The sequence below is a fragment of the Microcebus murinus genome, chromosome 5, assembly GCF_040939455.1.
Source record: "Microcebus murinus isolate Inina chromosome 5, M.murinus_Inina_mat1.0, whole genome shotgun sequence".
Lineage (NCBI taxonomy): Eukaryota > Metazoa > Chordata > Mammalia > Primates > Cheirogaleidae > Microcebus > Microcebus murinus.
In genome coordinates, this window is record NC_134108.1 from 94,227,399 (window position 1) to 94,241,409 (window position 14,011).

The following is a 14,011-nucleotide window of genomic DNA, read 5'->3' on the forward strand; positions in this document are numbered from 1 at the left end:
CAAATCCCACTTCAAACAGAAACACAGTGGGCCATTGTCATAAGCTGATAATAGACTGGTGTACTCAACCCCCATAAACTCTCACCAACCAGCCTCATGCAGTAGTGGCACCAGTCAGGCAGGGGAAGTTACAACTAAATCATGAGTGAAGCAGCCATCAAGTTAGCCCTTATAGCTTACTAATGTTCCAATCGTGCCAATCAGTCTGGGAGGATTATTTTGTTGAAACTTATTTTATTTTTTGGTATTTTAAATACATTCATTTTAAAAACAAAGTAAAAATATAAACAACAAACAAAAAAGTATTAATAAAAATAAAAGGATTTGTTCTGTAAAATTTGGATTCAGTCAAAAGACCACACTTAAGGACCTGGAAGGCCACATGTGGCCCTAAGGCCATAGGTTCCTCACCCCTGCACTAGATCATAGTGCCAGAAGGAATCTATCAGATCATAAGGCATTTCTTCCCTCCTAGGAAGTTGGTAGCCACTAAGGAAGCCTGGCTAAATTTAATAGGGAGCATAAGGACCATGAAATGTAAGTAAAATTATATGCGTCAACACAGAAAGATAGCCAGAAAAGACAATTGTTATCCTACTGCCTAGATAATAGAGTATTACTGAGGGGCAGAGGTCATAGTGTTTTATTTATTTTTGCATATATTACATCACCTTGAATAATGTACAAAGTAGGAGGATTAACATATGTTTGTTAAATGGAACTGACTAAAGAATTTACTTTTCTTCTTCCAGGGTACAGAATTGTCCAAACTCCTTTAGAATTCAAGTCCCCTCATGGTACTTATAGATGTTCTGCCTTATCTAACCTATTTAAAACAAGAGAGATAAAAAATGCTCAAAACACCATGAGACATTGAATCAAAACATAAGGCTTTTCTACAGGAATCTGGCTTAGTAGATTTGAGGAGGAAAAAGTTGAAAAGAGAGTATCTCTAATCACCCACCCCACCGCACTGTACTCTAGGTCTTATATAGAGCTCCAGTGCTATTTGTTTATTTGTTTGCTGGGTTTGCTATGTAAATTGAAACCATCGGATCCTCCACGGGGCAAACATTTCAGATGTGGTCAATTGAAAAGCAAGGGCTGGAGTGAATAGCAGTGATCTCTGAACTGTGAAATTTCTGTATTCTCTTGATCTTTCGCCTTTAGCCTGCACTTAAGCATTGGAGAGGGAAAAAAAAATTCTTTCACATATCTGGGTATTAGAAGCTGTTAAACAGTGGTTAAAACTGGGAGGAATGGAGGGAACTTTCCCCATTTTTTAAAGTTTGGCTGTAGGTCCTTCTGCCTGCAGGCTACAGTCACATTAGCAGTTGGAAATTGGATAAGGACAGCACAATGACAAATCCAGGTTGCTTGCAATAAGTTGCTAATCCCTTTGCTTTAATATTGGAGCAGCGTGTAATGATGTTTGGACATCACTCCAGTTTACTGACGACCCCACTGGGGCCAGCAATAGAACCTTACAACTGTCTAACAAGGCGTCAGGTGACTCCCGTCGTCACAGCAACGGACACTGGAATCTAATCTTCCCTCCATCCCTTCTAGCACCCAATAACGCCTAGATTATATAAGTGGCCCATCATTGCTTGGTAACTTGAATCAATTAACGTTAATTCGCACAATGCTATGATGTATTGTGATCACTTTCATTTCAGGGAAGGGGGAGAAATTGCTATAAGTCACCTAAAATGAGGTTGTCTGTGGTGCTGAGGTATTAATTGGGTGTCCATATTAAATGCAAAAGGAGCCCCATCGTGAAGGGAAAGTGGATGAGTGACTCTCTTGGCTGCTATTGACCTATCAGAAGAAGACAGTGCCCTTTTCCTTTGCTTTTATCTATTACAGTTTTCCCTATTGCGTGTCAAGTTGATGTATTATAAAAAATTCATTTGGTGACCTTTCACCCCCTTAGCAGATTAAACAATTTCACTTCGATGGCATCATTAACAGGACCCTGCATTTAATGATGATTTCTCTAAAAGGCCACGGAGATTCGATTTTAAGCTAACAGATTTATTGCACTATTATAACATATCGTAAAAAACTGTACCACCTACGGTCAGGTTTTAGGATAGAAACTGCTTAAGAGTTTATGTGGAGCTTAAAGTGGTATTACCTTGGGATATGCTGCAGCAGCGAGTCTCTGACCTCCAGTGAGATGCTGTTTACATTTAATAAGAGATGTTTGCTCACAATAAACTTTAAAGTGTGTCAGGAACAGCCTTTCAGCGGGTGTTCAGGCGGTTGGTTCCCATCTCCTTCGTCTCCAGACATCAATGTACTTATGTCAGAATCTTTGATGGGGTCTTTCCGTTTCTTTAACCCAGACTGCCTGCCTGGATCCCAGCCCTCAGAAGAAAGCATTTAAGGAATGGGTTAGGGGAGAAATAATATCTGGTAACAAAGTTAGAATTTTCCAATAACCTGGGACCCATAGAAGGGTGGAATTAACAGCATAAATTTTTAAAATCTGATTTAAATTATTCCTTTTTTTAAAAAAAGAAAGGAGCCTTAGCCACTCAGGCTAGGCAAATGAACAAATGATGGTCTGGCTAGTGTGTGTTGAATTCCCAAAGAGCGATTCTAGAATAGAGGCCAGGGGCTTAACTGGTAGATGACCAAAGGGGCCTCTTAGGACCACATATTCCCACTCTTGCCTGCATTTCCTAGGATTCCCAGGAGGGAAAAAAAACTTGCTTCCTGCAGAACATTCATAGTTTGTGATCCATAGTATTTACTCTTCCACTGTTTCGTTTTTTAGGACTAATCTTCACCTTTACCTGACATACACCCTCCATAACAAATAAATACTTATTTATAGGTTGGAAAGAGAATTGTTGACTCACAAACATTCATGGGAGATGGCAGGGTAGGCTACCTTTTAAAATAAAATAAAATAACATAAAATAAAATCCTCATTAAGCCTGGGCTAGGCTGTTTTGAGGGTAACTCACCAAGGGATGCCCTATGTTAGGATAATATATATAATATGTGATATCCACATAGCTTCCTTTAATTGCCAACTATCTGTTACATGTCTATGATGTGCAATATATAATAGACTTAATGGTACAATAGGTATATGATGTTCTTTTAATAAAGCTAGCTCAGTCATCCAAAATACCAAAAATACTTATATGACTACTTTATATGTGTTCCATTTTATTGTCAAGTCACATCAGCAATTAGTATGCTCGAATGAGGGGAGAAGCAATATAGTTTAGCAGTTAACCACTCTAGACCTTGGTCAACAGTTACTATTTGTAAGACCTTTGGTAAATTCCTTAAGCCTTTGTGGACCTGTTTTTCCATATATAAATAATAGTACCTACTTCACAGTGTCATTTAAAGATGCAATGAATTTATACATGAAAGCTCTATGGTAGTACCACAATAAATGCTCAGTAAATATTAGATTATTAAGTATGAAATGTCCGATTTCTTTAAGTACTAACTTTGATAATCCATACCTCTGACATTTCATTTTGACACTTCTTGTTTTATTTTTATTGTGAAGGTATGTCCTCATTCTCTCCAACACATGGCTTGGCTTGTGACTATCTTTCAAAATTGTTTTAGAGCAATTTTTGTGAAACCATGGATAAAATCAAAATTATTATACTCTCCCTAGGTGCAATTAAAATAATTTAATTGTGCAATTAAAATAGTTTAATTGTGCAATTAAAACAATCAATTAATGCTGCAATTATTGGACCTATTCAGTGCAAGTGCATTTGGGGAATATAAATACAAAGGGTTGTTGCAAAGCTTAAGTGAGCTACTCTTTGTAGAACAGTGGAGTGCTGGAGTTTGCACGTGTGCATCTCTTCCCAACTCTGTTCAGTGATGTTATTATCATATCTTGGAATCAGTGACGGCATCAGTATTTATACTATGGAAACTGAAAGACACTACAAATCAGGGCATTTTCTGGAAGAACTGGTTTAATAACCTACTATTGAACATGTCCCTACCCTCTAAGTATTTTATTCTTATAAGTTTCTTCACTGAGGCTTTTTTTTTGTCTTCAACTGATCGTAATAACTAGTGATAAAAATATAAGTTCATAATTTGTGTTTCTCCCCACCCCACTGTTCATTTTTAATTATGGCTAAGGAAACATATCAAATAAATATACAATCATTTGTTGGTGTAAAGTCATATTCACTACACAGTATACTATTGAGTTTCTAGAAACACAGGCAAGTGAAAATATTTTCACTGGTAATAATGTTTTATTGAAAATTGCTACTGCAGGGATCTTTGTAATCCTATGGATGTATTCTGTTTGTTTTTATATCTGCCAGAAATACAAGCAGCTTGAAAACTGGGAACTTGATATATATGCAGCCCTGTGCCCTTTCCATCCTGGTCCATCCTTCAGATGGAGAAGTGGGAAAAGAGCTTCCAGTACAACCACAGCTCGTGTTTTTGGACAAGCAGGTAACTTTTCACAGGTACCCATCTTTATTTAGAGCTGAACAGTATGTTGTTGTATTCAGTGTATGGTTTAGATTTTGTCATCACTGATACACATTTACAGAGTACCCACTGTGTAATCTGTTGCTATTACAACTTCTCATGACTTTTGTCATTTTCCCTCCACTTCCCAGTTTGCCTTCCTTCCATTTTCTGTGAATGCTCAGAATTTGATCAAGGGTAAATTAAAATTTGAATATATTTCTTCCCCAAGACATTCTTGAAATTTGGCCTTCTCGAAGAAGTATATCTCTTCATATGCTAATGAAAGAACTTACGATGTTACATATGCATTGCAGTTTTACATTATTTTGAATGATCTTTCTCTTCTGTAGTTTAGTAAATCATCCATAAGAGGCTTCTGTGCTTATTTCCACTATCAGGCTCCGTGTCCTCTGAGTCTATTTTATCTTTTCTCTATTTAGGAAACTCATGGGGGAAAAAATGTGAAACATGATCGTTGACTCAGCTCTCTCCTCTTTACAAATGCATCCCCTGCCTCCCCTCCCCCACATGTGCAGAGAGAAGTCCCTGGGACTGAGATACACACTTGGAAACCTGTTGACTTTGATCTAGCCAAGCTCTCACCCAGCTACCTCCTGTCTTCTCTTAACCTTTCCATTCTTCTTCAGCTCATCATGCCACTCTCCTCTTCTATAAACTGAGCTTTCCTTTCCCCTCTTCACTGCCCTGCCCCAAACTTGTCCTGCAGTAATCTCCTTTCTCTTCTTTTAATAAGCTGATTTTGATATGTTCTTTTTTTTTCTCAAAATATTAAGGAGGTAAAAGTGTTTTTGTTGCATGGATGAATTGTATAATGCTGAAGTCAGGGCTTTTAGTGTGCCCATCACCAGAATAATGCACATGTTCCCAATAGGTAAGTTTTTATCCTTCACTGCCGCCCACCCTCTGCCCTTCTTAGTTTCCAATGTTCTTTACACCACTCCGTGTCCCTGTGTACCCATTGTTTAGCTTCCACTTATTAGTGAGAACATGTGGTGTTTGCTTTTCCATTCCTGAGATACTTCGCTTAGGACAATGGTCTCCAGTTTTGTCCAAGTTGCTGCAAAAGACATCATTTCATTCCTTTTTATGGCTGAATAGTCCTCCATTGTATTAACTTGCAGTACCACCAACAGTTCCTTTTGCACTGCATCCATCATTGGGGAAATGCAAATTAAAACCTCAATGAGGTACCACCTTCTGTCAGATTATTATTAAAATAAATAAAAAAACCCAATAAATGTTGGTGTGGATGTGGTGAAAAGGGAATGCTTATACACTGTTGGTAGGACTGTAAATTAGTACAAACTTTATGGAAAACAGTATGGAGATTCCCAAAAGGAATAAATATAGACCTACCATTTCATCCAGCAACCACACTAGTGGATATCTACCCAGAGGAAAAGAAGTCATTACATTGAAAAGACACCTGTACCCAGGTATTTATTGCAGCACAGTTCACAATTGCAAAGATATGGAATCAATCTAAGTACCCATAAACCGATAAGAGGATGAAGAAAATGTGGTGTATATACATAAAAAGAAATTAAATTATATCTTTTGCAGCAACTTGGATGATACTGGAAACCATTATCCTAAGTGATGTATCTCAGGAATGGAAAAACAAACACTGCATGTTCTCACTAATAAGTGGGAGCTAAACTATGAGTTCACAGGAGCATAAAGTGGTATAAAGGACATTGGAAACTAAGAATGGGGGAGGGTGGAAGAGGGGTTAGGTATAAAAACTTACCTTTTGGGGATAAAGAACACTATTCTGGTGAGGAGAATACTAAAAGCCCTGACTTCAGTATTATACAACTCATCCATGTAACACAAACACTTCTACTGCTTTAATGTTTTGAAGTGGTGGCTCGTGCCAATAATCCAAGCACTTCAGGAGGCCAAAGGAGGAGGATTAGTTGAGCCCAGGAGTTTGAGACTTGCCTGGATAACATAGTGAGACCCAATCTCTACATTCTAAAAAATAACAAATAAATAAATAATTTTGATATATTCTTAACATGAGAAAGGTATTTATTTATTACTTTCCTTCCTTTGCTTATTTCCACTGAATGTGTGCTTTATAAAAGTCTCTGTCTGAATTTTCTCTTTTTTAGATAACTTCACAAAATTCTCTTCTCTAACTTTTTCTTCTTCCCTTCCCCTGCCACCATTTCCAGAATCGAAGAGTGGAGTCCTTGGGGACCCCCTCAGAGCCTTGGACCGTTTCAGCTTCCCTGGAAGGGGCACCAGATTCAGTGCTAAAAGGTAGGTATCTGAGACTTTTAGGTGCCTGTTACTATTTTATGTGCACAGAAAAGGTTTGCACCATTAGAAATTCATAGCGAAGTTGGTAATATTCAATTATTTTGGAAGGAATCTCTTTTATTCCCAGTCCACAGTGCTAGTGTTTGAGAAAAGGAAGATTATAAATATTTAAGGCACCACCTTCTTGTCTCCCTTCTCTTGCATGATGAAGGAACATTTTTGCCATATCTGCATCCTCAACATGGTATGAGGAAAAGGGCATGGAATCTTTGGCTGGGTCTCAAATGTCAATTTCTCTACAGACTATTGAGTGCCCCTATGACACACCTTGTTTGGTACAGTATCATTGACTGGCCCAAGGAACAAGTTACCAGATATAATATGGTTCCTATGAGGAAACACAAACATCTGCTCTCAATGTTATAATATGAAGAATAAAGGATCAGAGTCTCAGAGTCAATTTTCTCCTCTCCACCTTCTTCTGCCTCATCTTACCTTCCTGTTCAATCCCAGCAGCAATTGCAGCTCCATGTGCTTTCCTTGGAGCTTGTGTGTATGAAAATTTATTTTCAATGCAGATTTTTAAGCCTGAGCCCAAGATAGTTTGGTTACATATTCTACCAGGGCATCCAGGAATGTGCATTTCAGAGGCTGGCCTAGAGAGAAACAAGCAGGTATAACATGGTTTTTATGTACACAATAGTTTCTGAGTTCTACATTCCTGACCATCTAAGCCACTAAAAAAATCAATGAAATGCAACTAACTTAGAGACATAAAAGGGTGCTTGCAGATGTCCCCTAGTGGGCTATCATAGGTTAGGAATGCAGAATCCCTAAGTATTAATTCTGGGTTGCCACTGAGTTGTCTTGCCTTTGTTTTGGAGCTTAAAAAGTCCACATTCTTTTATTGTGAAATAGCGTAATCTTTATGTTTTAAAACAATACAAAATGTGATCCACAGAAAATATTTCAAGGAGAAAGTATTTGAGAAACATAAGGAAGGCAAAGGAGCCTAATGCCTAAGGGATCTGAAGGGAAGAGGTGAAGTCAGAGAGGTGGTTGGAGCCAGACAGACAACAGAGGACTTTGGAGACCATGTGGGCAGTGTGTACCATACTCTCACTGAGATGCAAAGGCACTGGAGGGTTTTAAGCTGGCCAGTGCCAAGGTCTGACTTAAATGTTTAGAAGACCACTCTGCTCTATGGAAGGTAGACTGGAGAACAAGAGTGAACCTACTAAGCCACCTGGGAAGTCATTGCAGAAGGCCAGGTAAGAGACAATAGTGGAGATCATGAGAGCATTGATTCAAAGCATCGTTTAGAAGTAGAATCAACAGAAACTACTGGAAGCATAGGAAACAGGACTTAAAAATGAATTTTAGGTTTTGACCTTAATACAGTGGGTGGATATTAGTGTTACTGACATGGGGAAGACTGGAGTTGGAGCAAAAAGCAAGAATTTTGATGAGGAGAAAGACAGAAAGGTAAGTGTGACCTGGCTACTGGGCCAAACTAAGACACACATCTTTTTGTATGAGTGAGTTTTGTTTAAGGCAATAGAAACCAGAGATTCTGGCTTGCAATTTTTATAGTTTGTGTCCCAGAGAGTCAAAAGGGCTTCCTTTCTTTTCTCTGTCCGCCTCTGACCCACCCCATAAATTATTAATCATTGTTCCTACGGGAACTTTCTCCTAACTGTATGCAGTCATGGGGGCCATCTGCCAACACATAGGTCTTGCCTGATAGCTCAAACTCTTCATGCAGAGGAATTTCCTCTCTGCACGATCGTGGGCACACCTGGGATTCTTCCTCTGGTTATGGGTAGGATTGGGTATTTCCTTCTCATCTGAGGGAGTGTACCAATCATGCACAATCACAGTTCAATTCTGGGGCATCTCCCTGCGGTGAAGAGAAATTCATTTTATATCAACCTGATATAATCAAGAAGAGGACGGTCCAGTGGGACATTCTAAAATTATCTCCCGTATTTGGATAGTGGGCTAGAGATGATCACAGTCTGAAAAAGTGGATCTGTTAAATTCCTTTAATCCCTCTCACTAGTTTCAATGAGAACATTTTTAAAAGCATCTCAAGAATTCAAACTGATTAAAAGTGATTTTTTTTAAAGGTAAAGCATGGAAAATAGTCTCAGAAAAGGAATCATCTATCCACTTACTTGAAACCTCTATCCCAGACAGGACTCCTCAAAAACTCTTACAGAGTCTCATTTAAAAAAATAGCCCTAATGGGTTTATCTTGTCTGTTTGAATTCAGAATTATTGAGTAATTCTGACCAAGAGCTAGTACTCAAGCAAATCTCTGCACTAAACATTGTATTGTGGTATGAGATTAGAACAATTTTCTAAATATTAGCTTAGTTGTGATTTGAAAATAATAATAAATATTTTCAAAATATGCATACTATATAAAGAGATATATAACAGTATTGGAAAAATTAAAAGAGAGAATAACAGTTATTTGTCTTAAGTACAATAATCTATTATTACCATGATATTGGCATATGATATTGGGAGAGAAATAGTGGATCTAGTTACCTTTTGCAAACCCTTTTTCCAGGGAATATTGTTTCAGGCACTGGCTATTTATGCAGAGTTACTGCTATCATGGCAATGATGTATCTTTTGAGATTTGTCAGGAACACGTTGAAAGGATGTTCCGTACCACTGAATCATTGGAGATTTTTAAATGCTGTGGTGTGTATTTATCTTTCTACGATTGGTCAAATATCTCCATCCTTATACAAATTTGAGGATGTATTGATAACTCTTTAAAAATTCAGGTTATTAGATTTCTTAGACACTTCATGAATTGGCTAGGGCATTTCTGTTGGGTTTGTGTTGTCTGAAATTTTTTTTCAAACTTGGAAATGACTCCTCCATCAGCTCAGACATCAACCTATCTGAAAAATCACTGATTTCCAAGAATAGGCCATGACTTTACAGTTATTTCTTGTGCTAGCCTGGCTATGAGTCTAAGCTCACTTGCATGGCTTCTGTAAAATGTATAAAATACTGAAATGGATAGTAATAAGTAAATCATAGAAGTGCTAAATCTTGCTTTTTCTAATTGCATTTATTTTTGGCCTAAAACTGTTCCTATCATCCGTTACCCAGCACCTACCACTACAAATGATACTGTTCTTTAATTCTTTATTTGTTCCTAAAAATGATATAAAATTATAATGATAAAGTTTTTAAGTTCATGAATTCTCATTTGCCATTGTTTTTAATGAATTAATCTCAGATCTCAGGATTTTTTTTAAATCAAAATGTTATTTAGCTAATATATTTTTTTCCTACAAAGCTTCACCTCATCAAATCCAGAAAACAGAAGTAATCTCTTCTGAAAACTCTCTTGAAGAGGCAATTGACATCTTGTAATTAAACATTTCATAGCTTCAAAATCCTTACTGTTTAAAGCTTATTTCCTCTTGTTTTCTTATCAGAGCTGTAAATTTGTCCACTCTTTTCAGGTTGCTACTTTGGCCTGTAAATTCCCTGCCTTATCTATTTATTAAGAATCTAAATGTTTTTAGCTTGTCCACAAAAATGATCTTCTCCCAAACGTGAAAATCTTGTTGCTCTCCCAAGCACCGTCTTCACTTTCTTTTTGTACGATTCAATTTTAAACGCCCACGTAATGCAGTGTATTTGGGGAGAATTTCCTCATGGATTTCCAGACTTTCCACACTCTCACTTGTGTCATCTAGCTGTTGCTCACTTTGGTGAAAGTAGCTCCTGTATCGCTAACTCATTTGTTTGGTATTGGTCATTTCTTTACCTAAGCAGTTAAGTTTTAAGCTGCTTACATTTAAAAATCCCAAGGAAAGAGAACAGTCCAGAATGGTTCTCATACAACTTTTCAGAAACAAGGGACATCATTAAGTAAGGAAATTAAGCACGTGTATGCAAGGTTGACCTATGTGAAAACTAAACCTTCAAAACTGCATTTTGAACTGCTGCTGTTGTTGCTGACATTCTGTTCCTTCTTCAATGCCATTTAACTGCCGTTGGCATTTTGGTACAGGGAATGCTTTAGGCTATAACAGTAACTCACTTTCTGACCTTAATATGGCAGAATCAAAAATATTAATTTTCCACTTTTTTTTTCATGTCCTAGTAATATTTACAACAGATACCCTCACCTGACTACTGAAACTCAACTGACCCATCTTCTACTCCATATATTACCCATGGTCTGTCCAGGCTCCAACATTGCCTACACTGTGTACCTTACCCCTACTCCACAACTCACCCATACCCTGTACCTTACCCATGCTCCCTGCCTTCTCCTGTGCCATACCTTACCTGTAATCCATATCTTACTCATGTTTCATGCCTTACCTGTACTCCATGCCTTACCCACCTGCTCTATGTCTTTACCCATATTCCCTGCCTTCTCTCATACCATACCTTACACATACTTCATGCCTTACCCATATCCCATGCCTTACCTATGCTTCATGCCTTCTCCTATGCCATACCTCACCTGTAATCCATATCTTACTCATACTTCATGCATTACCCAACTCTATGCCTTACGGCGACGCTCCATGCCTTCTCCTAGCCATGCCTTACTCATATTCCATATTTTCCTTTGACCTACTTCTGGCCCTTATCCCACCTCCACTTTTCACTATGTTTCTTTCAGTTATCCCAAGGATGTCATTACTGACCAGCTTAGACTCTTATTGTGGCCATGTAAAATGAACGAGGTGTTAAAATGCTGTTTTATCCTACTGATACCAAGCTACGCTCAAGCCACCTGGGCCACTTGGATCAGTATCATCGTCATTGTCCTTTTGAGGAGATCCAATGGGAAAGTATGAAGAATGGGATGAAGGTGTCTTCTATACACATGTTTTATGTGTGTGTTATGAAGTAGGGAAGAAGTCACATGTAGTGTTCTGGTTTTAGAATGCCCACATCACTCAAAGACCCTATTTCATATGATTAAAGGGTTTTTTTTGGAGCCATCATGAAATACTTCTTCTTCACTTCAGATAGAATGGCACCAAAAGCATTTGGGATAGATTATCTAACTTCCTCTAAGTATTTCCTGGAGAAAAATAGATAACAACAACAAAACCCATATCTATATATCTAGTCTAAATCTTTTATTCTGCAATTTAACTTCATATTCTTTCTTAATAGATCCTTCTCAGTGGGAGAAAAGTTGCATTCCATTACCATAAAATGTAGAATTATACAAGGGTAAATATTTAAAAGTCCTCCAGATCCTTTTACATTATAAATTTGTGGTCCCCAGCTCCCAAGCCACAGAGCTCTGCCACCCCTCTATCTCCCTGTCTGTGGAAAAATTGTATTTTCGGAAACTTAGAAACCTAGGAAAGGGGGGGTGCATACACAGCAGGAGGTGAGCTCTGCCTGCTCCCTCCCCCAACCCCACTACCGCATCTGTGGAAAAATTGTCTTTCGTGAAACCAGTCCCTGGTGCCAAAAAGGTTGGGGACCACTGCTATAAATCATAGTTGTACAAAACTATGTTCTAAATATTTTTAAAGATAACATCTCAACATTAACGATGTAACAGGTTGCTAGTATGTAGAGCTAGGGGTGAGTGGACTGGTTGTGGGAATGATGTGAGTTGCAAAGGGGATACTTTACAAACCATCTACCCTGCAGAAACCCATTCTCCTGATAGTTGTGTAATCAATTCCAATCTCAATGAAACCCAACACCCCACATTTTCCCTCTAGCCTGTACATTGTTTATACCAGTTTGATCAGGGAGCCTGTCAATTGCATTTGTATATTTCATGATAGCTATTCCAAAGATATGATGATCCCTGGAGTAATATACTGTACTTGGAAGCAATTGCCTCAGCTTTAGGGCACATATGCTTCAAATCTGAGAATATCATAGATATATATGGGACTCTTTGTAGAGATCTCTAAGGCAAGCTGGTATTTAACGCAAAAGCAAACCCATTTGGAGCTAAAGCACTTTCCATTAGGCAATTTGGCGGCTGTTCTACGAGGCAGACTCACTGTGCTCTACGGACACATTGCGATTAAATGCTGCTTTGTATTCTTCCAAAGATGGGAACAATAAGGACGTTTGTCAAAGGAAAAACTGCAGCAAACGATTTCATGTTGAACATCTGTACTCTGCCGTTCATTGTTTGCAAGAGTTTATTGACCATAATTTTGATGCATATAGGTTTTAAAGAGTATAAACTGCATTTATCTTGGACGCCTATCATTTATTTGAGTCTTGGCTTATTTATTTTCATTTTTCTGGGCATTTTATTTATTTTAGGACTCTGAAGAGATGAAAGAAAAGATGTTTCTTAAGAAGGAAATTTTAGTTAGCTCTGCAAAATTGATGAGGAAAGACAATGTTTTCACAAAAAGATTGAGCAATTGAATTGAAAAATGTAACACTAAGCATATCTTTATAATACCTTTCAGCCTTAGAAATCCCAAATTAATTTATAAACTTTAAGACCACTGTCCTAACTCTTTGTCTACCATACCAATCATAGTGACATTTCTAGAGTGAAGTGTAGCAGCTGTTGATTAGCAAAACAATTTAGAGATGATAGAATCAAAAAGACAATTAATGGTAGCGTGAATGGGATCCTAAATTGTGTTCTTTCACCTTATAAATGGGTGGGCTACTGTTAGAAGAGGTAAGCTTTCTTTTTGCATTTTTATTCAGGGAAATCAAGGTCCAGGAGATCCAAGTTGCTAAATCAGAGTAGCTTTCTCAGTCATTATTTGATAAATGATTGTTGTCCTAATCTCCTGTCCTAACTCTGCTACCTTATAAACTATAGATTTCTTGAACACAAGAGAGGTGGACTCTGGAAACTGACCACATAGAAAGTTAATAGAATTTTTTTCTTGATATACATTTAATAATAAAATAGTCAATATAGTAGTGGTTAAGAATATAAACACTGAAATCAGGCAGATTTGGGCTGTACCTCCAGCACAAAGTAATTTAAACTTTCATGAACCTATTTCTTAATCTCTAGCATATAGATAATAGCAATAACAGGGTTATTGTATATGTTATGTGCAGTGATGTATTTAAAGCATGGTGTCTGGCATAGTGAGTTTTAATACATGTTAGCTTTTGCTCTATCTTCACTTATTTGGTTTCAAGACTTGTCTAAGAAAGAACTGACAGATAAGGTAATCTCTTTAATATTTTTTTTAGAAATTGTGCATTATTGTCCAATTGC

General features: G+C 37.7%; 1 protein-coding gene across 1 annotated transcript in view; it reads left to right on the top strand.

The window, feature by feature from the left end:
• Positions 1-14,011, top strand: part of PKHD1 (PKHD1 ciliary IPT domain containing fibrocystin/polyductin) — a 424,797-nt gene that overhangs the window by 390,197 nt on the left and 20,589 nt on the right. Inside the window, exons 62-63 of the mRNA XM_076003302.1 lie at positions 4,332-4,467; positions 6,690-6,777. Of these exons, the coding sequence (XP_075859417.1) occupies positions 4,332-4,467; positions 6,690-6,777 (224 nt within the window). The remainder of the gene's footprint in view (positions 1-4,331; positions 4,468-6,689; positions 6,778-14,011) is intronic.